Here is a 25,995-nt window from a genome sequence, read left to right on the forward strand (position 1 = left end):
TTGGAGAAGAAAATTAGAATTAGCATAGTATGAGGATACTGAAACTTCATTTTTTTTTTTTTACATCTAAGTTTTATGTAAATAATTGTAATTTATGATCTGTGAACATACTGAAAATTGCATGACTGCTGTTCATGAGATTCCCAATGTAAAACAAGCTGTCTCACTGCAGTGGGAATTCCCAGGGCGCCAAAAAGAGAGATAAATACTATGTAGGGGGAAATGCTAGTTAAAAAAAACCCCGCAAATGAACAACAAAAACCAAAACAAAAAAGAAGCTATACGTATTAGAGAAGCTTTTACAGTTATGAGGCCTCAGCTTACCTCATGGAAAAATTCTCTGCTGTTGTCCTGTACAGACACAGTACCACATTAACAGTGTGGTTACTTTTAAGAGTTTAATTTTGTCATTAAAAATTTTGCCTTCCATTGAAGCTGAAGGTTCGATAAAGGCTACTGAACTCTCTCTGTGAAGAGGGTGAACGTAGGTGGGTCACTGATATTCCACAAAATTGCTCACAATAGCGCTTTCTGCTGTCTTCTGCGCAGGGATTAATGTTGTGTGAATGTCTCTGTCATAGTTCTGCCAGTTAGTTTCCTTTTTGAGCAGTTCTGCCATTCCTGTCATGTGGGGCTTCTGCCTCAAGTGGAAATTAAGGTGGTGGTTCAGGGACTCGGGCACTTGAGGAAGAAGTGCCCGAGCAGTTCCGAAGGGGACTGTTTTTAGAGGCAGGAGTTTCAAGAGAAGAATAATTGTGATTGTCATACAATAATTGTATGTGTACTGAAGCCACTAGTAAAGAAGTCTTGGAGGAAGCTGTCACCTATTGGATGTGACATGCAGCATATGCTGGAATATTGCTCGAAGCTCTTCTGTTCTTCGTTATCCTGTTATCTTATATTAAAATGTACATTGTTCTTCACTCTCTGCAGTGTCTTATGGTTTAGTTTTCCTTGACAGCGGTGAAGAGAAAGTATTCCTTTGTCATCTCAAAATCTGGAGCTTTATTTTTCAGAGTAGTCAGAATGCGGTTTGGGGAGACTTCAGGCCATGTTTGGGTGTAATGTATTTAAATGTGATGTTTGGAAGCCTGATGTAAAATCTGTGCTTTAGCCAGAATTCAGTCTTCTCCCATTCTCATGGTGTTGATCCGCATAATTTTAATATGGCAACCATCTGTGCCTCTTTTCATAGATCTCTTAAAATACTGTAGATCTATTCCTGCCAGTGCTTTGCTGCAAAGCTGGGCAAAGCAGATATTTTCCTATCAGATATTAATTTTCCCCACAAAACGCTGTACTTATCTCTGATGTTCAAAAGTACTAGTGTTCTTTCTCCTTTGCTATTAATGCTTTTATTTCCATTTGAATATATCAGAGTAATAAGTCTTGAGGCTAAAGAAAAGCTAGGAAGAGTGTAAAACAATGGATGGACACCTGACATCCAGGCAGAGGGAGGCTGTAATGTATGTTCAGACAACCAGGGTAAGAACTAAGCAAGCTCACATCAAAAGTATGTCTGTCCTTGCTTTGCATTTCAAAGCTCTGGGAACAGTTAAAGAAACTGCCTTTCCAGGAACACAGATGTGGAGTTCTGGAGATGGAGAAAGCAATTGAACAGTAGCTTAGCACCTCAACCATCATCTTCCTTGAAGAATAATTTGAGGAACTTCAGTAGTTCACCCACAAGACCTGTATAGAGAGTAATGGAATCAAGGAAAAGATGGACAATGCTTACTGGGGACATAATTTTATTTTGGAAGTAGGGATGCCAATGGACCCTTTTCTTACTGGCAAATATCACTTCATATTCCATTGCCTCTTTCTATCAGAATATAGAGCATTGTCTCAGCCTAAACATCGGGTGCATTTCCCAAACCAATAAACTTAAAGATTTTCTGCTAGGAACAGGGGTGGTTTTAGAAATGCGTGTTGGCTTTTTCTTCGTTTTGCATTGCTGCCATGTTTCTTTCAAGTAGTGTTTGATACACTCTTGAAAAACAGTTGTGTAAAAGTAGCTTGCTTTCCTCCAGCATGTAGTGACCCATGTTATGTGTAAATGGCTTGAACTTAGGTGCTCACTCTGCCGTGAAGGAGAAGCTTTCAAAAATACAGACACTTTTATGAAGAGCCACTTTCCTTACATTAAGTGGTTTTGTTTACCTTAAAGTGAAATTATCATTTAAATAGCAGAGGCTAATGGCAAGGGGACGGTTTGCCACTGGCAGAGAGTTCAAATGCTGTGTTTGATACTTACTCAGCCTCTTGTGGTCATTTCCACAAACCCAATACTCGCTGTGATCTCTAGCTAGTGTTCGAGTACTGCTGTAGATTGCCTGGGAGACACTTCTCTGAGTTCTGGTCACCTACTGTGGAGGAAAATAGGGGGAGCTAAATGCAGAAAAGGATTGCTGGTGGAACCAGAGAGCTCCCTGAATCGCTGGTGAACAGGACTGGCCTCCCCTAGGAAAGGCTGGCAGGAGATGCAGTTGCTGCCAAGAAATACGTGGGTGGAGGGAAGGAAAAGGGGAAAAGGGATGGGGACCAACACCAGTGGTAAAAAGAACCGCCTAAAGACTGCTATTGGCGTTTAAATAATCAGTGTAACCCTGCCACGAATAGAGCTAGAAGGAGGTTCTAGCTTCTAGAAATATAAGTTCTGAATGCAGTTTTCAGTTGAGCCAAGAGTACACAAATTACTGCTTATAAGTTGTGGAAGAGGTTACTTGAGTTTTGTAACAGCAAGGGACTAGAAAGGGCCTAAATTAAAAGTCCTTTTCGGTCTCACTTTTGTGTGAATGCATACGTACCAATCTGTAAGCAAGGGAATGGACTTAGGAATAGGAAGGGTGGTGCAGTATTTTTTTAGTTTGGAATTGCAGGCATTGTTTAATTGTTCTGAGAACTGTAGTTGGGAGAATGGGAGAATTTAGTGAATAGAAGTAGACCATGTCAATCTTTCTGCCCACACAGAACAATAACTGTGGACAGGGACCTGAGGATGAGAACAGCTGACCTTTGTTCATGTTGAGAAATAAGCGGTTTGCTGAAAAATGCACTGAACTATTAAGATGAGTTTATCTGCCAGTGTAGATAAGACCGAAATACGATTTGTATCTATTGAGAAGCTTTCTTGAGTTTGTTTGGTGCAGGTGATCTTGATGGCCTTTTGAAAATGAATTACTCCTGGTTAGTGCTTAACCTCAGCGATGCCTAGAGCAGGGATTCATGCTTCTGGTGGTACCTAGGAAGGTGCTTCTTTAATCGTGTCTTTGGTTTGTCATCAGCGCAGTGGGGAGTTCTGTACTGGATCAGCCCCCCAAAAGTCTAATTTTCAGTTTTAATTGTACTTAATTGAGTAGCTAGAGTAGCAACTTCAAGGTGGGGTGGGGAGAAAATTCAAGATGTATTAACATGAAACTGTTCCAGTTTTTTAGCACCTTTAAAATGCTCCTAGCTCCAACAAAGTAGCTGAAATGCCTTGTTGATATTATTGTGTAAGTCTTGTCCTTAAGTGTCAATCTTTCCTCTTTTGGGATGTCTTTGCCAGTGAATATTTTTGACCAAGGTACATCTTTACCTGGGCTATATCCTCTTTCATCAGAAGCTACATTAGTAAAGGGAATATGCTTGTAAAAATACCTTTGTGTATGTATTATTTGGAGAGAAGGAATTAATGTGGCTTGTAGTAGCAAAAGAACCACACAATGTTTTCAAACATTTCTTAAAGGTCATTGTGAACTTGAAATGTTAGTGAGTTAAAAGATTAATGTGAGAAGTGCCTGGAGGTTCTCTTGATCTAGCTGTGATTACGTAAGTGTTGTTTGTTATTTTAAAATATCTTACAGCACAGCGGTTGCCATCTTGCCTTGGATTATTTACTAATCCATCTCTGGTCCAGTGTCAGAGATGATAGTGTCCTGATCTAGATAGGAAAATCCAGAGAAATGTGCAAGACATAGAGAATGAAAGTGATGAGTTTCTTAACTCTCATCAACATGGATTTTACTTAAGCATAAGGAATTTTATTTAGTGTCGCTCCACCTTTTTAGAAGTAACAACTCCTGCAAGTAGGACATGCTATGCATAGAATAGATAAATGTTTTGCTTTGATACTCTTGCAGTTGCAATCTTTCCTATTTGAAACTAAATGTGAGGAAGTTGTAAAGTATTAGAGAGAAGCGTGGTTCTTAAATTGCTGCTGTTTCTATAAATTATGCCTTTTTATCTTGCAATTCTGTTTGAGGAGACAAAAGGAAAAGTATTTTTTATCTTAACTTTGTGATTCAATTTTTACCATGTAGCTGCTCTTTACTCTGTGTACTGTGCTGTTCTGTGTGTGCTACACAGGTTTGTTGGCATCTCTGTCTTCTCCCTGAATTGATGAGGAAGAAGCTAGAAAGGCCAGCCTGAAGGGAGCTGCCTGAAAGACAGCAGCTACTGCACTGAGCTGTCAGAGTTGCCTGTGGTAACGGGAAGAAAATTCCCATTTTGAAAGCAAAGATGGGAGCTCAGGGCTCCTGTTCTGAAAAGAAGCGTTCTGTGGGGTTAGGATAGTGTGTAGAAAATGGAGACAGATCTTTACAGGACAAAGAAGATAAAACGTGCCCAACTGTAGCCTGGGAAGTTCTTTCCCTCCCCACCACTGATGTGAAATGGAGAGACTGCATTGGCAAAACCTATTTTTTCAAATTTTGGATTTGTGTTTTTTTTTTTTTTTCACTTGTTTTGTTTTGTTTTCCCCCTAATGGCTGCTAATGCACTGAAATGTGTTCTGCATGTATTTTGCTCGTCATCTGGCAGTGAACTGTGTCTTGCAAGGAAGTCGCGTCTGTTGCAGAATGGTGTTCTTGTTAAGAAGATGATACGTTTTGGAATAGTGTGTTAGAAACGTCTGTGCATGGAAGTATCTCTGAACAATTACTGCCTCTTGCTATAAACAGAAATAGGATCTGTCAGAGAGCCCAACCATCCAATGTAGATGCAGCTTTGGCTTTTCTAGACAAGTATTTACTTGAGATCTTGACCATTTCTTTTCTCCTCTTCTAGTACCACTTTGACTCAGTCCTTACCCATTCCCATTTTGTATGTTATTCTCGGCCCTCTTGTCAGTGAGGTTAACAATTGCTGTACCTCTTTGTGGGGAGTACTGGGCAACGGTTGCAAGAACCATTCTCTAGTGGAGGTTTTTCTTGCTGGAATTGCTTTTTAATTCTTGTTACTTGTTTAAACTCGCTTCCAGAGATACTCTGATATGAACAGCATAGTGAAAGGAAGATCTGTCTTTAGGGTAGGAAGCAATATGAAATTCTGGATTTTTCTGAGATATACCCCGCTGACCAAGTTAATTTCTTTTCTGTTTTAATTAAACAGTCATTCTCTTACTGTGCTACACATGAAGGTGTTCAGTGAGGGCTTGAAATCCTACTAACTTTTTGAAGAAGGACAGAACTGGGGTATCTGGCTTTGAGAATGTTTAGCATCTGTATCCTCAATTAGGGAAGTCAGTGTTTCATCAGCTTGTTAGCTTGAACAGTTTTTGGTGATATTTCACAGCTCTGCTTTTGGCTCAGTTCAGAAGATAATGCTTTAACCTAGTTATGATATTTTTTTAGTCAGTTTTGATAGTACATCTGCAAATAATATTTCTGCTTGTATGCTCTTTGTATTCCCAGAGTTAAAGCTTTGTGGCTTCAGGTGGTTTTCTGTAGATTTAGCAGCCAAGGTGGATGGCATCAAGCCTGTTTTGTGACAAGCCTTTCACTTAGGCCTGATGGTTTCCAATGTGACTTTGGCAAAAACATCATCTGCCTTCCAGATAGCTGGCCCACTTATCAAGGTGATAGAACACCTATCGGCTGGCTTGTCTGCAAGTACCTGGCAAGGGGAAATGAAATTGGCACTTCGTAATAACTGATATATTTGGAAGGCTGGTGGAGAGGAAGAGGGAAGAAGTGCTCTGAATTTGTTTTTTTTATCCAACTGGGTAGACATAGGTCTTGGAAAATGCATGTGTTCCTGTCTATCTGGCTTATGATAGCTGCTAAAGATAAACACGCTGTTTCTCAATATCAGACTGTAGTTAAATATTTAAAGTAGCTTTTTTCCTAAAGTGTTTGTTTCTTGTAACCTTTACAAGAACGGTTTGTCTAAGTTAGTAGAGTTTTATAGACTTGTAGAATACCAGGTAAGAAGGGGCTTGAAGGATCATCTGGTCTGACCTCTCATGACAAAAGCGCTGTGTCCTGCTGAACCTTAAAAGTGCCCAATGTTGGGGAAGTTTTTGGAGGATACAAATTAAATGCTTAATTTTGCTTTAAAGACAGCCACTCTTGTTTACATTTTTGCAATGTAGGTTGGTTAAGTATTTGCCAGAAGTGCCTTCCATGGCCATTCACTAGTTCTGTGTGATGTTAGTAGTTAAGTGTCAGAAAAATCTAGTAATATACAGCATTAAAAGAACTGTGTTTTTTTATGTTTGTCAGGACTACAAAATAAACATTTGGCCCTTCAGAACTGAAACATCAGAAGGGCAGTTACTAAAGTTCTAGCATCCGAAGCAGTCCGTGGCTTTTGTCAGGGAGAATAGGATGCTTTTTACATTAAGTTGGGGTTCAGGTCTATGGTGTTGGGACTAAATCCCTACATTGAATTTGATGAAATTGTGTCTCACAATAATCTTGCTGACGACCTCAAATTTCACATAGATTTTCATAGTTTTAAGGGGCTGTCTCTCACTAGGTGGTTTCTTATCCCCGACTGTGCTTGCTAATTTGGAATCGTTAGGTTTACATGTGCTGTCCCCTGCGTTTGCCCCCCCTTGTTGTGCTAGGGGAGTTTAAGGGACTTGGCTGAAACAAGGAGGAAACAACAACTACCTTCTCCTCCCCAAAGTGCTGTGTTTGTCAGAGGCAGCTTGAGGGACCAGGTTGTCTTGCTGTTGTGGAAGAGCTGCGGTGCCCTTCTGTCTGAACAATAAGCTTTGTATCTGTTTGTACAGTAATGAACTGCTATTGTTTCCTTCAGAAACGTGTTCTGCTTTCTGGAACGCTTCCATTTACAGACAACCCTTGCCAAATTAATTTTATTTAATTATCTCCCAAGGCTAAGCTTGAATACGTTTTGTGTTAAATTCACCGTTTCTCCCTCTTCTGAACGAAATGGACTTAATATCCTTGTTAAAATCTGATTAAAACTAAAATTGAGTTTTTTGAAGTCTGATTATCCCATGAAATGGAATTTTTAAACCTAATTATGAATGGATTTGCATACATTTTTAGCACCATTGAAAAGAAAGTTGAAATAAATTTATTAATGAAATCCTCTTCTGTCTCTTAGGGCCATGACGATTGCAGGAGTGAGAGGGAGGAGGAGAGAAGGCAAGGATAAAACCCCTCCTTCTCTTGAAACATACTCCCATCCCCACATTTAATTCCAGAGGGGGTTTGACCCTGTCTCATTTTTTTCTCCTCTGCCACACAGCCTGATTTAGGTAACTGATGGCATTTCAGAGGGTAACTACAGAGCTGAGCTGGTTTCATGTATTTAGAGCTCCTGTGCTTTCTGAAGGGAGGGCAGGGGGGTAACATTTGTTTCAACTGTTCTGTCCTTTCTTTTCTGAGGGAGCCCTGATACAAAATCAATAGGCAGCTCTCCTGTCTCCTCTCAGGGAAGCTGTATGTCTGAGCACTTATTTTAAGCTTGGTAAAAAATGGACAGTTTTACAGACTGTGGTGAATGGGCACCTGGGATTTGTGATTGTTTATGTACTTCCCTGGGCTTGGAGCTAAAAGTTTTTTTAGGGTATATTTGAACCTCTTGCTACAGTAATTATGACCATTCTCTTGGGATTTTGAAAGTGGTCCTCTACGGAAAAAGCAGTGCCAGTGGAGGATGTATCTGTTCTCTGACTTCAGGTTTTTGAAGTAGATGTAGAGGGCAGTGAGATGCTTGGGCAGAGGGGAATTGGTTTCACATGGAGGCTTGTATTGTTCTGTATGTTTCTTACACTAATTAAAAAGTTCATCTCCTGACATGAAAAGTGGCACTTGAAAAAGAAGTGGCTTTTTTTGTTTTGTCAGTCATCCTCTTAGGCAGGGTTACAAAGAGCTCTTTGCTCGGCATAAGTGTTAGTTAGAACATTTTAAAAGTGTCTTCTCTTATATGCTGTGTGCAGATTTTTTTTTTTGCCAAAAAAGTTATATTAAATGTGGTAGAAAAAAGGTATTTTGGCAGTTCAGAAATCATGGACTTGATACTTGGCTCTGCAGAGACTAAATGCTCAGCTTGTGGCCAAATGTTCCGTGTTTGCATTTGCAAAGTTACTTTTGAGCAGAGGGACTTGTTTTCCATATGCCTTTGTGTTTTCATTTTAATTCCATCTTTGCAAAGGTGAAGTACGAAATGCAGTGGAGGTATCAAGTTCTACAAGAAATGCTTAATTCTGGCACTGTTTCTTTGGGTACTTTTGGAGGGGGGAGCTTCATGAGGGAAGCTGCAGTTCAGCAGAGGAAGGAGGGTTGAGCTGAGATTGGCAAATGCTCAAGCTATGAACTAGAGTAGTTGAAGTAAATAAAAAAATTAGAGTAACCTAACAGGAAATCTTGAGAATTCAGGCAGGCTTAGGAGAAAGAAGCTAACGGAGCAGCTCCACACTGGTGACTTTAAATTGTTTTGTGGCTTTCATTTGTGCTTGCTCACGGAAACTGTTGTCTGAAGTGGACACCATTAGCTTTGGAGTTATATGATACTTATTGTCTAACTAGGGCTCTTATTTACACCTAGCTGATAAATGCTTTGCAGTGTCTTCCCAACCATGCTCGAGTGGGATCTGAGGGGTCAGGAATATCTGACGCACCTTTCCTCAAGTGTAGCGCTGTTGTACAACTGCAGTCACGCCGGCAATGAGTAACTGGGAAGCTGCAGATCTTGGAGGAGTGAGGACGAGATCTCCAGTGGGGTGGACATTGTGAAGACTTCCAAAAGGGTGGGTTTTGACTCTTTGTCATCATCTGGTTGGTTCTGTACCATCCATTTACCAAAGAAAAAGGAACTGGTTGGGGGTAGTCTTGTATGCTGCATCGTACAGTGTGACGAGAGAAGAGCTTGAAGATAAATGTGCATGCAAGGAAGGACACAAAAGTGTTGTGAAACAGGGCTGTTTGTCTCTTTCAATGGAGAGAGCAGGAGCTCTTCTGTGAATACATTTCAAATTTCAGAAGCTGTTTATCATCTAATTTATTAGTGCCTCCCTTAGTAGCTTCAGGCATTGAAAGTGACCTAAAACTTGATGAGAGCAGTAAGCCAAGATGGTGTCAAAGTGCTTGTGACACCAATCCAGTCCTTATCTTAATCCCAGTCACAGGAGCCTGGGGCAAAGTCACAGGGAAGCCATAATTGCTTTTGGCTGCTCTGAACACTGCTGGATGCAGGCAGCTGAGCTGATGTATGGGTTTGAGAGAGTGAGCTGGCGAAAAGAGAACAGTAATTGCTGAAATGCCACTGTTTACATCTTTAATGCGATTACACTGTAGCAGTTCCACTTTCTATGAACAAGTCTTTAAGTCTGCTTCTATTTCCTTCTGACATGAATTATTCATTATTTATGGATGATGGTGATTGGGGTTTGGCTTTCACGGGCAGGTTTATTATATCCACTTAGCACTGACTGCTTTGGCATGCTGTAACACTCAGTTATTTTCCCAGCATTTGTTCTTAATGTTCATTATTCTTCTGGATGTTAAAACTTTCAGAGTATGTAATCCGACTCTGGATTTGGGAATGAGAGGCTGAGGGGGTGGGGCGAGTTGATTTTTTCCCTTTTTTTTAATGGGAAGCATAGAAAAAGCTTTTTATTAAATCTGCTTTTTGCTGAAACTGAGGGCTATTGTTTTATTACCACGGTGTCAAGGGACTTGGATCTGAGGCACTTTATATGTGCGGCTTGGGAGATGTAGATGTTAAGGGAACAAAGCAGAAGTTCAAAATGAGGTGGCACTGATGTGCTCTGCCCTTGAGGGAGAGTGGTTCTGAGGGCTGATGGGATGGGGATTTTGTACCGTCTTTCTGTAATACTGGGGTGCCAGCACTTCTGTAGCAACAAGGACACTTGTTGGGTTCTTCTATCCTAACGACTTGTGTCACTGGTCCGTACTGGGACTGCAGTGTGCAGTTTGTCTCATGGTTGTTAGTAGATGCCTGGAGCTGGTGTGTTAATGGGCTGCCATAAAACTTTTGGTCTGAAGTGTTATTTGTCCTTCACTTTGAATATTAAATTTTTAGAAACTTTTTTTTTTATAAAAAAGAGAAGCATGAGAGAGAATTACTGCATTTGTTTAAAGTTCTGAAAGCTTTTTTTAGCTCAACAGTTCAAAGAGCGCATCTCGCTAATCAGAGGAATATTTTTGAGTCCCCGGGGTGGTCACAGTATTTTAATTGGAACTCGGGCTTCTTTGAAGTACTTTTTAATCCTCCCTGAGCTGGGGGAGAGGGTTTTGAAGGCAGTGCTGTAAATCTGAAATGTCTTGGTTTTATTTACATGTATCTGGGGACGGGTGTAATATGTTTCCCTGAAGTTAAGCTCACTCGCTGGCTTGTGGACAGCTGAGTGAGAAATGTTCTTCATTAAGTGGGGCGGCCTGAGATAGGTGAGGGGCTTACAGATACTGAGCCCATGTGTTCATGGGTTTGTTAAAACCAGCAACTGAGCAACAGGCTCTGAATGGTAAATTGACTCAGTGGGGAATGATGCGATAGCTAAATGTGAGGCTAGACTAAGGAAAAAGCTAGGATTTAAAATCATGTTTTAGGATTAGCGTATTGGAATAGCACTTAAATAGTTTTGCATACTGGTATTTGACTGCCTTACAAGTTAAGAAACAAAAGATTTAGGGTACAGCTCTTGTGGTTGATAGCTTCAGTCATCCTTTAGATCAATAGGGGTTAAATTATCTTACACTAGAGTTGAATTACAGAGGATTCTTGGTGTCCCTAGTCAGATTGCTTAAACCCTTTGTACCTCAGATTGTAAAATTGAGGCCCTGCTAGAGAAATCTAGTCGCACCCCAAGTGTATTACGCATGGGATGTATCCTCTATGAATGGAGCCTCGGGGGTAGCTGATGCCTTTTGTGCCATCTTAATGCAAATAACTTGTAGGAATATGCTACTTCTGACAACGCAAGCGTTTTCCTTAGGCATTTGCTACTGTATTTGTTCCACTATTGATTTTCATGCTAAGTATAATAGTTTATCAGCTGTGTGTATTCTGTACTTCAATATGGTTTTTAACCTCCTACGTTTGCTGAAACTGGAATGTTTTACTTCCTGTTTCTGCCAGAGGTGAGACATCTGCTGTGGAAAGCTTTGAAACAGTCTTTGGTTGAATTTGGATTTTTTTAAATTAATTGAAGGAACAGGTTTAACCTCAGGTTTTCTGTCTGAAAGAAAAACTCAGTATTCTAGCTGAACATATGGGTAGTCTGCTTTTCATTCTTCTTAAAACTGTCATCATAAATTTACCTGTGGCTGACATTGAATGATATTAAAAAAAAAAAGTTAAAATAACTTTTACTATAGCTTAAAGTTGCAGTTTAAAGTGGTCACCCCTGCTGTGAGATTGAAGAGGTAGATATGTAAATAATAATATATGGGATGTCAAATCACTTTATATAAAAGTAGCTGAAAATATGGTCTAGACTCTCAGAAGGGTAGTATTTCCTCTTGCTCAAGATTAGGGATTTTGTGTTACTGCTGGCTAATATTTTCAGCTGATAAGGGTCTGGGGAAATGATGTGTCCGTAAAGATGTGGAAAACAATACAAGAACGTTGGTAAATTAATATTCCTCAAGGATTATCTCAGACAGGTGTCAAAAGAACAAGACTATCAATTTAGTGAAATCTATAAAACAGTCAGACAGACCTACATTGTCAGCACCTACAGTATTAGCTCCCTTTCTTATCAGACGGAATCCCTGGTTATCTGTAAAAGTGATGTCTCTGTGTTACTAATTCCCTTGTGGGTGGAAGCTGTGCCAGAAGGGTCTGTAGGATCGTTGGGTACATGTGAATTGTGGAGGTTTGTTTGTGTGTTTTTTGTGTCCCTGCTCCCCCTTGGATGTTGTCTGGTTTCTGGGCTGGTCCGAGCATCTTCAGTGAAACTGTTGGAGGTTCAGTGATACTGTCTCAGGATGACTCAGTCTGTTTATCTACATACACGTTCTTGCCTAACTTGAAAACTAAGGAGTTCATTTTTTCATACGAGACCCTTCTGCTGTAACCAGCCATCCCTGCTGGCCCCCAGCTTCTTGAAGAGCAAGTTTCCACGCTGGCTTTTATTCATTGACGTGAAATTTGGAAAGACAAGCTTCTGCCTGATCTTCTGGAGGTTTCATTTATTACCTTTATTTTGGCTGTCAGGACACTTTCCCAGATTCATGTAATACCAGTAACTGGCCTGGAATAGTTTTCAGGGTTTTTAATGATCCTCTGTTGAATGGTATCTCTTTAAAAGATATATCTGTCTATGTTCAATTTGATTTCATATGCATATCTTTGTATTTCAGTCTGGCTTTCAGATATTAAGTTTTTGCTTATGATTACTTAAAATTATCCAGATACCTTGAAAATCTTAGGATAACCATGTGGTTAGAATAAATAATTGGTGTTCTGCTGCGATTCTGTTATATGGATTAGTTTGCTTTATCCTCCAGCTCCCTTCTGCAGCCTTAATTTTTCCTAGCAAATAGTTCATGCTGTCCTCTCTGCCCAGCTCCAGATCACCACAATGAGTGTTTCAACTCCATTAATAAATGGTAACTATAGGAAACACTACTGTTGTTATGACTCCCTAAAATAAGTGATTTTATTCATTTTAGGGCATTATTTTTCCCTTTAACTGTGTTTTTTTCCCTCACATTAAGTGCATGAATGGGGTAAAATACTTAAAATAGCTTTTGCTTCTGCTGCAGTAAAATGAAACATTACATTATTAAATATATTTATATTCTGTGCTTGAAATCTTAAGGGCAGTAGGTATGAAATTATATGCACAATAATTTCCTTTCAGCATCGTCATTAATATAGAACTACATTCACTAAATTAAATTGCAAATCGAGAAAAAATATTTGCATCTTTAATTGTAAAGATCGTGCTGATACCTACTGCAGTATGTGAGCAGCGACAGCCGTTTTTGAAAATACTTTATAATCATTTCCAGCCTCACAACTTCTGTGCTACTGCTGCCAAATAGCTAAAAGGTGCTTTAGAAGTTTGTTTTTTTTTCCCTGATCTCTGATGTGTGTTGGCTTTTTTGGAGAAGTTATGCAAAAAGAACTGTTAGCCACAGATGTCATCTTAGAGCCTGGAATAGTACAGAGCTGTATTTGGTTTAGGACTTCAAACTGATTGTGAATGAATCCTTAATTTACTGAGAGATCATCCGCCTTCACAAAGGGCTTTTTGGGTTTCTTTAATAAAAGATGGAGCCGTGATGAGATAACAGTCAAAAATAGAGAAGGGTGGGCTGGAGAATGCAGTGCTGCGGGCAGTGGGAAGGATGCTGGTTCTGTTGTGGGAAGTGTCTGTTGCTAGAGTCCAAGGATTTTCCTTGCATCAAACAATGGTTTGAAAGCATTTCAAAGGTACTGGTTCTTATGGGTTAATAAGTGCAATAGGTTTGTTGTGCTTCCTTGGTAGCCTGAAAAAGGAGAAAGGGAAGACCTTAAGAACTGGTTTTTTTACTTATAGTGGAAAAACATAGGATATAGAGTATTTAATAGCTTTGCAGATATGCTTCATTTTTCTCGAGTTTTATCTTAGGTGGCTTATTCTTGCCTTTATAAACTGTTCCATTTTATGCAACTAAATTTGAGCCAAATTAAAGTTCTTTTGTGTTACCGAATGATTGAAATATGTGGACTATCTCCTTTTTTTTTTTTTTGTGGGATGAGGCATAGCAGTGCATGCTGCAAGTACGAATTGATTTCTTCTGTATCATAATACCAAAAAGATTTTTTTACTTGGTTTTGTCTAAGAGTCAAGAACAGAGCATGGCAAAGCATGCCTTGATCGTTTTGAAAATGTCAAGCATGAGAAGAAGTTTGAGTCAATATATTCTTTCTGTATTCCTTATTTGTGCTACAAATCTTTAGCTTTTGTGCCAAACAAAATGAAGAGTGGCAGCTGAGTGAAGCGGAGAGCCAAGCGTGTTTTGCTCTGGTTGTACCAAGAGGTCAGCCTTGTGCTGTAATGTGAAACAGCAGAGCAATTAAAGGTCATCCCTGTGGGTTTTGCAGCAGTACAAACTGAGCTTGTGGGCAGACATTCTTGTCATCAGTAAGAGCTCAAGATTGTTGATTCTGTTTTTCTTGTTAGGTCTCAGTTTCTCTTGGTACTTACGCACTTTTTCTGTGGCAGTACAGCTTTTTTCTGTTTATAGCACAGGTTGGTTTGACTCTTAGTGAAGTCTAATCTTGACAGTACTAAACCAAATCTAATTGATAGCACACAATTACTCATCTACCCCCAAAACTGAAATGGAGACACCACGGTGGAATCTTTTGCAACAGGCTTGCCTGACTTCTCACCAGTTTTTAGGACCAGACTGATAGTTTCCCCTGTCTCACCTTTGAGCCCAGGAATGCTCTTTGCATGTAGCTTGTATTACCTAAGTGGTAGTGCAGTAAGCTCACAGGGAGCTTGAGGATATGTTTTGATGAGAGGGCAGCCCAGCCAGTTAACAGCTTCTTTTTGAAAGGGGCAACTTCAGCAAGCCAATGCAGACCAGGAGTGGCAGAAGCAAACTCAATGACTGCCACTTCCATGGCAGCAGGCGATTAGATTTGCTTTGTGGTTCTCACTGAATTGCACCCGAAGAAGAGGAGCCTGGAAGTCTACAATGATGTAGATGGCAAGTGGGTTGGAACTAGATGATCTTTAAGGTCCAGCCCTTAAACTTCCAGCCCTGACTATTCTATGATTCTGTGATTTCTGTGAGCTGGACCCCTTTTGGAAAGGCAGTGCCTAAGCCTTTCACTTGCAAGGTTACACTCAACCGCAGTGTGTGTGCTTATGTAGTTGCAGTGGTTTGTTCTGTGCTTGCTGTTAGAGCAGTGGTAGGGATGAGAAAGAAGTTTGGAATGGTGAAATGCCCACCAAATGATTTGTTTTTCTCAAAAGTAAGATTAACTTCATCTTTGAGCTCTTAAATACAGCTTTGAAGTAGAAATGTGACTTGAAAGATTTGTTGTTATGGTGCCGTATTGTTAACTTTGGGCTGAAAAAGCCTTTTTTCATTAAAACCCCAAAAGTCTGTTGGCTAGACTAAGATAGTTTTCTTCCTTTTCTTTTCTCCCTTCTTCAAATTATGACTTGATTGGATTAATTACTAATTTTTCAATTGCTTCAAAAGAGACGTAACAGTTGTCTTTGAAGTGTCAAGATGCTTAAAAACTAAAAATGCTTTCATAGAATGAGTTGTTCTTCTGCCTGAAGTGGTTAATGGGGACATTTGCTTTGGTAAAGAGCAATTAGATTTGTTGATTCCATCTGTACACAAATATGAGATCTCTAAATGAAGGGAGTCTCAGAAGCTGAGATTGCTTGTTGCTTTCAGAATCCCTTCCTTCACTTTGTACATAGAATATTAAGCAAGCAGTTTATTTGAGAAACGGGGTAAGGCACACCTTGATTTTGCTTTTCTGACAGCTCCTAGTACCTTCATTGAAATGAATAAAGGTGATTGCTTTTCAAAACATTTTAATCAGTGTTACAAAACATTAAATGTGTCCTAATTGCCTAGAAAATGTTTAGGATTTATTTTTGAGAACAATGTGTGCAGCAGATTTCTTACTGTGTTGTTTAGTTAAGGTCCTTAGCTCTAGCAAAGGGAGGGTGTAGGCATACAGTAGGCATAGGCACAGGGGTAACTGCTTGGACAGCAGCTTGAAGGAGCATTTTTGCAAGAGGAGTACAAGTTGTGAAACCTGCTTCTTGGAACTTCTAGGCCTAGCCAGTGGATTTTAGTGGCAATGTCTGGTGAAAGTGCCTTCAGTCTGGTGAAAGGGAGCATTGGTATGCTCACAGGGAGGTGATGCGTATTCCGAGGGGAAAGGGATGTTGAGCGAGTTGCAGTTTTCTGATAGAAAGTTTTGAGTTTAAACTCAAGGAGTCCCGTGTTGCTGTATTTTGGGATGTATGCATGTGCTGTTCTGATTATTATTTGCTGTACTTTCTTAAAGGGCAGGAACTGAGCTGCTTTTGGACTTGCTGGTGAAGCTTAAGAAATAAGCAGAAAGAGAGAGAGGAGTTAAAGCAGTTGCAGACCTCAAGTATAGAGGAAGGATGTTTGAGGACTCCCTTCAGCATACAGGAAGAGACTGTTACCGACATTCCACAACTTTTCTAATCACAAAGATATATTTAAAACAACTAAAAATACCATTTGAGAAATCTCCTGTTGTTGTCATGTTATCATTCTGTGTTTGTTCTTCAGATGGTGTTGTTTTCCTGCCTAGGAAGAAGATTAAATTCTTGTTTAAATGTAGGAAAGGTCCTTCTCCGGGAGAGGAGTATTTAAAACTCTTCTTGGCTTTCTTACACATAATAAAAAAACAGATAATAAACAAAATCCCGATTTTATACTTTTGCCTTTAAAGAAAAGAATCCTGGAATTTTTTTTTTGATCGAAGAGAAAAAAGCAGATTTGCCTTTCTTTGCCTGATTCTCTTAACAAACACTTTAGTACAGACTTCCATCTCTTGTCTTTGTCAGTTAATTAGGCTTAAGTGTAAAATAGTTTATGGACCTACCTAAAATGCAATGTCAAAATCCTGGGAGAGTTCCGTTTCAATTTGAGCTAGTTGAGACAACCCAATCTGTGTCATCGTATATTCATACTGTGTTAAAACTGTAGTGAGAAATGTTAGTTCAATAGACTTTCAAAAAAAAGTAATTTGGAGTAATTTAGTGTAAGTGTGCCATTATTTTGGTAGTTTCAAGAAAATTTAATTTAAAAAAAGCAGGGAAGGACTTTGTCCTCCAAACAGAGCTAAGTGCCTAGTTTTTCTATTTAGTTTTACTTTTGTCTTGCACTTCCATAGTTAAAATTTTAAGTGAAATATCAAACTCATTCCTTTGCTCTGAATTTTGAAACATTTTATAGAAGTAATAAGAAATCGATGTTCTAATACATTATAAAATAAAAAAAATTCCAATTTTTGCTTGAACATTTATGTTTGCATATGGAGTTTAGGTTTAATGTTACTTCAACAGCTAATTCTCAGTGTGTAGCTGTCGTAGTTTATACTGAAATGGTAATAGTTCCTTATTAAAGCAGTTCAGCAGAGGTTTCCAGCAAACATCTATGAAATGCCAGTGGTGTGCCTTTAAAAAAAAAAAGGAATTAAAAAATTGCGTAAGGCATTTTCCTGTTAGAAGTTAAAACAGTGCCAGTGGGCACTTGAAAGTCATTGAGTGACTTGGATGGGCATCCCATTAAGTTCATTTTTCACTTCATTTGAACAGTTTCAGGTTTTTATCATTCTTAAATTGCTCTTTTTCAAATTATCTGCACTTCAAAGGAAGTCAAAGAGTGCTGGTGAAGAGCAATTTTGTCCCTCTCCTGCCTGCCTCTGCTGCTGAGCTGTGCTGGACTGATTTCCTCCTTCAGGGCAAAAAATCTTGTTTCCAAACTGGGCTTAGTCCTCCCATTTTTTTTTCTTTTGCTTTTTTAATTTTTGTTTAAATGTTACTGTAGGGGGAAATGGGGTCTCAAGGTGGGATGGTGTGACAGAGGAACATTCCAGCCTCTGGCTCACTGTGTCTGACCCAGAAGGAAGGAGCTGAACTTAATGATTTAATCTGCACCTGCGTTTTGGAAGTCACTTTTTGTGGTTTGTTCTTGATGTTATGTTTATAATTACAGAGCATATGATTCAGTTGTGATATCACACTGCTCTTGAATTGTACTGTTGAGTGTGTATTTCATTCACAGGGTTTTGCATGGTCTGTGCACACTGCGGGGTGGGGGGTTTTCCATGGATGCGTGGGCTCCTGGCGTATGGGGAAGGAGAAGGAACACTTCTGCCAGTCTGCAGGACAAACAGTTACAGTGCCGAAAGAAGCAGCTTTGCCGAAAATGAGTTCTGTGTGTGTTTATGTGAGGATAGAGTTTCAAACTCGAGTCAAGTAGCAGTGGTGATTCAAGTAGTGTTGTTAAGCGATGTTGCGGACATTCTCTTAAAGCGCACTTCTTGGCTTTTAAATAGTGGGTTTGATACCAACTGCTCCATAAGGAAGGGATGGAGCTTCAGCAAAAATTATATATGGCTGTCTCATCAGAAAAAGGTTTTCAAGGCCAGAACATGTTAAGTGTATGTTGGGATGCTGACAAATTTCCTTCTTCATATGGCATTGTTTTCTGAAACTTGTGAAACGAGAGGCTGTTCACAGCAATGAGGGCTGGGTGGTATTTGCGGTGCTTTGGGACTTGACCAATTTTCTTCAAATTGAAAGCGCATCTGATTTAATGCCATTGTGCATGCAGCGTCATTCTTCTACTTGAACTGTGTAAATTCGACTTTTGCCAAATTATGTGTGATTGGGATAGGATGTAGACCTCAAACGGGCTTTGAACCCTCTCAATAAAGGTATTTGAGGGCAAAGTGCTGCAAGGGGTGTTTGTCATCTGATGTGACTTAGGTTTACAGAAAGTGAACTCTTTAGATGGGTCAATAGCCATATTTTCTGTTCTATATCTATGCTGCTCCATTTAAAAAAAAAAAAGGTACCTGATGCCAATGAAACATCCTCTGGAAATAAGTATGAATCTAAAGCTGCCAACTGCTGAAACTGTGGTTGGAAGCTGGTTGTTGGTTTGCATTGCTGAACAGATGAGGGTGATTGTTTTTTACTGGAAATCTGTCAGTAGCTATCATTACTAGAAATCTGTAGCTTTTATAATCCCATCTCATTTTACTGTTGGATTAATTTTAGTTCTCTATCTCAGTCCTAACACGTTATGGTATGAATTTCTGAGAGAATTAGAAAAAAATGAAGGCAAATCTAATTTTTTTTGCCCGTTTAGAAAAATCTATGCAATTATTTCTTTGATACAGGGACAAAACACTGGTGTTGGGAGCTGGCACTCAACATGGCAGAAGAGGGGCCTGATGCTATGATGAATCTAAATTTAGTTGAATCGTGAGAGGCTTAGAATGGTATTTTTCAGAGCCTTGTTGTATTGGCATTAAATTTTACAAAGATTGTTTGCTTACAAATCCTTTTTGCCAAACAGCCTAAGGATACGCAGTCTATCTTGTCTGGTGTTTTCTGTTTTTGAGGTTCTGGTGACTCTAGCAGGTGAAGGATGGTGAAGTGAAAGGGAAGCATAATGTGTAAATTATTCTTATTCTCATCAGCACTTATACAAAGTAGCCTTTATCCCTCACTTATCTCTAGATTTCCTAGTGAGAAACTACAGTGAGAAGAGAACATCTGCTTCCTTAATTCATGGCAAAAAAATAAATCTGAGTCAGAGGTCTGCTTCCTGCAGATAGCTAGTGAACCTGTGTTGAAATCACTTCATAGTTTTATCAACTTGTCTTGTAGGTTTTTTTGTTGTTTTTTTCCCCAACACACATTGTGGGGCATGTGAAACCAACAGCCTTCCACTTTCTGGCATGTGTTATCATTTAGTTCTCTGTTTATGTACCAGTGGAAAGAACTCAAGTCCTCCAACTTGGATAGATTTGAACTCTTCAGAGCTGAGATTCCAAGGAACTAGTGTTGTTTTTCCCTTGCTCTTGGGTTATGTGGAGATGTGGCTTGCATCAGACTAGGTTGAATTAGTTCTCCAGTATTTGCTCTGGTGCTCAGCCATTAAGTATCTCTTAGTAAAGAGATGGGGAACTGATTAAATTAAGAATCCCTTCAGTCTCAGCTATAGGAATTTGAAGTGTTGTCTAGTGCTGCAATACATCTAAAATCTCAGGCGCATATTGGCTTAAAATTCACCGGTCTCTGCTACTAGAATTTGAATTTTAGATGTTTTCATCAAGCCATATCCAGCTGGGTGTCTTGGTTTCTTCTCACAGTTCCTTGGCCATTGAGTGTGATGTCTTTGAAGAACAGTGTTTCATCCTGTTGAGACTGATTTCTTTGACTCAGTATGTGTCTCTGTTGTCTGTGGAAGACTGTGTCCACCTGTTTTATTATATATCTACTGTTAAGGCTTGCATACGATGCAAGTGGCATTAGACACTTAAAATCACTCCTGTGGTTGTGCTCCTTGGAGACTCCCTTCGTAGTTGAGTAGCATTTAGCAAGTTGTGAATGTCGATTCTTACGTATTTTAAAACAAATATAGTTGTTCGTGTGATAAGCTATCTAATCACCAGGCTGCTCGCTTTGAAGAATTTGGTCTTTCGGACTCTGTGGCTGTAGAGTTAGTGGGTTGCAGTGGTGAGATGCTGTGAGCTGGATGGTGCTTAGAGCACACAGTAATAGCTGTAATGAAACAGGCTTTTCTATGAGCTGGATAGGATGCAGCTCTGTTTTAAGGGACATGAGCAACCAAGGCCTGGTGAAATTGCCTTGTTTGCTTCTGGTGAGACCTTTTTTTATGGTTATTTATGGAACATATTTTTTCAACTAATGATTTGTTAAAAGATTCTATTCTGTTTTAATTGTGTAGGACACCTGATGATCTCTCCAGGCAAATTGTGGCCCTGCAGCAAAGGGAGCTTGTGCTGAAAGAGCAGAACTCCACCATCACAAACAGGTGAGTGATGCGAATAGTGGATGCTGGTAGCAAGACACTGCTACTTTAAAGGTTGTAGAAAGAAAACAAGGACTGCCAACTGAGAGAGAGAGACTCTTTATAGACTTACTTGCTGTCCCATGGAGCCTTCTGTGCTTTCTTCTATTCTTTCCCGTGTTGATGAAGAGGTTGTTTTGCTTACTTAGATCTTTGTAGGAAGAAAAAGATGATGAAATGTGGATGGATGCAGTGAACAGTTTACCCAGCTTTATTTTGTGAACTGAAGTGTTTGCAAGGGATATTGAGCTGCTTTCTGAGACCGTCTCATCTCAAAAGGGAATGGCACAGCAAAATGTGCGGAGTAGTCCTTTGGCTAAGGGAAAGGGAATCAGAACCTTGAGGACTGTGGTTTGACTGCTTAGAGGACCAGTTTGTGTAGATGGTGGTGGGAAAGTATGTTCACAGTTTGGTGCATTGTTTACATGTAGCCCTTTTTAACATAGTTCCATAGCGTACCGGAAAGTGCTTCTCATCCTTGGTGCACATATTCTTGCTTCTCACACTGTTTTGTTTCCTTACATTAGGAACTTGTTGTCTGTTCCTTTTAAAAACAATACCACAGTCTTTCAGAAAGGCTCTTGGACTGTTTGCTTTGCCACAGTGTTAGCTGACTTCTCTAAGCAACAGCAGTGTGGAGAATTTCAGCCTTTGGTGTAAACTTGTTGGATGTAAAGCAGTCAAACGCTGCGTAATTGAGCACTGGGCAGGCACTTTCGGTTTGTCTTGGATTGCATTTGCTAATGTGTCTCCTGAGGAATGGGGTAGATTTTGGTTCAAGAAGTGATTGTGTTCTGGATTCTGCCTTACTAATGATGGGCAGGATTCAAGCTGGATCTTAAAAGCTTTGTGTGTGTTGCTGCTGTTAAGGAAACTATTTAGTCAGTTGTAAAATTGTTAACCGAGTGTAAATTCCCATGAGTGCAGCTGGCCAAATTGTTTTGTGTTTTTGATAAGAAGTTTAAAGGGGGAAAAACTCACCAGTATATAAAAGATGTTTCACATATTAAAAGTAAACTAAGCAAATCCTCAAATCCACAACTGATCAAAAGATCAAGTAAAAGAAGAATGGTAATGTTTGAGTTATTAGTTTTTGGTTTTTTTTCCCCCAGACTGCTTCTCACAGCTTGTCAGAGAAATGCTTTTTCTACATTTATTAATGGCCAAGGGGAATCATCAGTTGAAAAAGCAGCCTTCCAGTAGTGCCTGTTCATGCTGGATGTAATTGTGCCAATTTAGTTTAAAAATAAAAACATGATTAAGATTACTTTTTGATTTTGAGTGAAATGGGCTGTAAAGCTGCTTAAATTAAAATTCTAACATTTTTTTGATGCAACGCAGTGTGTCATTTCCAAAACTGATAATTTTGTTTTTCTTCTGCCGCATACCTTATTCTGTCTTAAAATGCAGGCAATAAGATACATTTTTAAAAACCTTTCATTACAGATAATTTGAAAGTTCCCTGGAGAAGGTCTTGAGTCTTTGGAAATAAAACCTTGTTAAGGAAGCAAATCTAATTTTCTCTTTTCCCTGAATGACATCTAGATTTAACTGATGGTCTTCTCTTTTATTTGTTTCACGATTGTGGTCAGAATGGTCTGTATATTACAGCAACTTAATATGTGATCATGACTCCCTCTAGTGATTGAGACCAGCACTTATTCAGGTTGCTCTTGTTTTTTTAGCTACAAGTTCTTTTACCCTTAGTTGAAATGCGTGAAGTCTTAGTATCAATATGCTAAGTTTGACTTAAAGTCAGTGGTTACATGTGTATAGAGCAGTGTGCAGTGCAAAGAAAAGATTTTTTTGCCTACCCTGAGAAGCTTTGATTAATTTTCTCCATTAATTTTAATGATTTGGCAGGCGCTTAAGAAAATGTCATCAGAAATTGGCACCTGAATGTACTTTTTGGCAGTGGAGAATTGTGGATAGTCCTGGCTTACCTGTTGCTACAGTGCAAAATCCAGTTTAGTCGAAGGGATCCGAGTGTGGTGTTAGAGCAGGAGGTATTGTTCTTTTACCTAAATGGCTGATACTGAGTCCCCGTGCTGTGAAGGTGTTTGGTCATCGCAGTGCTTTTGAACACAGGCAGAAGAATGCCTGGAAGGGGTTTTTGCAAGCCAAGTGTTTTTCTTCTGTTTTTCCACTGCAGTTTTCTCATTGTTTTCTATTCCTGGTGATGGTACCTCACCCTCGTTGTTCAGTGCCTGGGACAGATACTTGCCAAGTACTGTTTGTCCCGCAGTTTCTTTTTGATAAGGTGAGATACTCACCTTATAGTGAGTATAGATAGTGAAGCAAGAGTTAATTGCTAAGGTAGTGGAATATAAGCAGGATTTGACTTCAGAAAACAAACTGGATGTAGATAAAGTATCACAAGGGAACAGTTTGCTATGCAATGTCCCATCCGTTTCTGTAAAACTGGAGGCAGTTCTAGTTCAATTGCTTCTTAGTGTCCTTTAGTAGAATCATAGAATAGTTTGGGTTGGAAGAGACCTTAAAGCCCATCCAGTTCCAACCCCCCTGCCATGGGCAGGGACACCTCCCACTGGCTCAGGCTGTCCAGAGCCCATCCAACCTGGCCTTGAACCCCTCCAGGGATGGGGCAGCCACAACCTCCCTGGGCAAACTGTGCCAGTGCCTCACCACTCTCATTGTGAAGAAATTCTTCCTAATGAATTCTTCCGAGTAGATCTAGAATGGAGAATTTTGGTATATAAACATGTGGTAACATTGTTTTCCAAATGACACATGACTTCACTAAACGGGTTAAATTTATTTTGTCTTTCTTTTTGCTCTCAAACTGCTTTCCATTTATTACTGTATATTTCTGATTTCTGTCAGTGTTTCTGATATTAAAAAAGCGATAGAGGTCATCACACCACGAAAATGCTATACTATTTCAAATTGGCCTATGTGCTGGTATTCCCTCTGCCTCTGGCTTGGGATCAGAAGTGTGATCTCTGTGTGTGTAACCTGTGCAATTGCCAGTGTCCCAGGGCCTCCCAGAGATCAAATGATAGCACACATTATATTTGCAGTATCACTCAGATTGGATGCTTTTAGGCACAGAACCACAGGATGGCATTTCGGCCCAGGTTGCCCAGGGAAGCTGTGGCTGCCCCATCCCTGGAGGTGTTCAAGGCCAGGTTGGATGGGTTTTGGGCAGCCTGATCCAGTGGGATGTCCTTGCCCATGGCAGGGGTTGGAACTGGATGGGCTTTAAGGTCCCTTCCAACCCTAACTATTCTGTGATTTTATGAATTGCCCAAACAGTGGGTTTAAATAAGTTTGTTTTAACAGCACTTGTTTACATGTTTGAATTGTGTAGACTCCCTTGGAGTTTGCCGAGGAGGAAAACCTTCCTGTAGTGCCAGCACCGGGAGCAGGAGAGCGTCACTCTTGCACTGAAGACATCAGCAGCAGCTCACTCCTCCTTTTCAGAACTTCGGGATTGCTGAGTAATGCAGCTGAAAGTGCCATTAATAGTGTGTGATGGAATCTTACTGCTCTTTTGGAGTGTGTTGCTACCAGTTGTGTAAATAGAGTAAATTATACTTTCAGCAGTAACAGCGGGAAGTATTGTGGAGGTCTGTAACTACAGAACAAAGATAACAATCCAAAGATTTAAAGGCTCAAAAGAAAATTGCTTAGGGCCACTTTGATAGCACAAAGTGTATCTGCTCTGCTGTTGCTGAAAAGGTAGTGAAAGGGAGGTGTTTAATTAGTGGGTCAGTTTAACCACACTGCCATTGTTAGTTTAAGCACATTTCTCCCCGGACTGTTAGCGCTATAGGTGCAGTACGTTGAAATGTACTTTTTCAAGAGGAGTTGACAGTGGTAGCTTGTGGTACGGAAAGTTGGCCAGGCAGTTTATTAGCTTTTGTCTTACAGAAAAATGATGTGGCAGTTGAACTGTTTTTTTGAAGTGAGAAAAGCTGCATATATTTATTTTTCCAGTATCCTATCTGCATATGTGGAGTCTCTTGAGAGATTTTGTAGAGCAATCCTGGCAAAGTGTGCTAGAATTTGAAATGTAGAGAAAAACTTCTCATCAGCATTGTCCTCTGAGATGGCTGAACATAAAAGAATGGTGCTGCTTACTTTGCTTCAATTCTGAAAAACAGGCTATGAAAATGTACTTTTGTGGTTGATTGCAGTCCCTCCTGAAGTGATCACTTCTCTTCTACTTTTGCTCTTGTTGTCTAAGTGTGGTGTTGACTTTGGACCATTGAGGTATCTTGTAGAAAGTCAAATGCGTCTAAGGTAGCATGCAGGTGAAGTTAGTGCTGAGCAGGATGAAGGACACTAAGAAAAATGGAAGAGCAGTAAATCTCTGGTTCTGCTGTTGGGATCCCGGAGCTGATGGCTTGTTCTCATCACCCAGTGTCAGAAACCAGCCATGTGTTTTGATGTATAGTTTCACATGTGAAAAGGGCTACATGGAACGTGTTTGAGAAAATATTTTCCTTCTCCAGGTGCTCACAGAGTTCTGTTGAGAGACGTGGTTGTTTACCACCTTTATTCATATAAATCACTAAAGCTGATTTACGCAAAAAACCCTGCTCTGTGTGCTGTCGCTTAAAAGTAAAATAAAACACTAACCCATTGAAGGCTGGGGAACATCAACTGCAAACTGAACAGAAAATGCTTTTGAGTTGGGCAGCAGAGCTTTGTTATTAATAAAAAAAACAATGCATGACTGATGATAAGCTCAGAACCGTCCATCTCCATAAGTGCTGTTAGCTCAGAAGTGTGTCATAAATCTGTTGCCCATCTCTTTTCCTTGGATGTCCCAAGGAGTGCCAGTCACAAACATAAATAGAGCCTGTCAGACGACTTTTCCTCATCTTCTGGAAAGTTGGACAGAAGTTTAATTACAGTGAAATGTCTTTTATCTGACAGAGAGAGAAGTGCTAGCTTTTTGATAGGCTTTATGAGTTATTTGGTGATCAAAAGCAGCACTTAATGTCTAATATAGGACAAGGTAGGGATTTTTTTTTCTTCTCTCGTTCATCTACATGGCACATTGTGCCTTGATTTATATGTGGAGGTGTGTGTACCTAATACCAGACAAATGTTTATTCACAGCGCTTCAGGGCAATATTAAATGTTGGCAGGTTCTACATTCATTTATAGAGTAATATAATGAAGAAATGACTGGTAGGTATTGCTTTTT

General features: G+C 39.8%; 1 protein-coding gene across 1 annotated transcript in view; it reads left to right on the forward strand.

The window, feature by feature from the left end:
* MAD1L1 (mitotic arrest deficient 1 like 1) overlaps nucleotides 1-25,995 on the forward strand; it is a 366,287-nt gene that overhangs the window by 15,732 nt on the left and 324,560 nt on the right. Inside the window, exon 10 of the mRNA XM_054081023.1 lies at nucleotides 20,694-20,780. Within this exon, the coding sequence (XP_053936998.1) occupies nucleotides 20,694-20,780 (87 nt within the window). The remainder of the gene's footprint in view (nucleotides 1-20,693; nucleotides 20,781-25,995) is intronic.

Source organism: Cuculus canorus, chromosome 15, assembly GCF_017976375.1.
Source record: "Cuculus canorus isolate bCucCan1 chromosome 15, bCucCan1.pri, whole genome shotgun sequence".
Classification (NCBI taxonomy): Eukaryota; Metazoa; Chordata; class Aves; order Cuculiformes; family Cuculidae; genus Cuculus; species Cuculus canorus.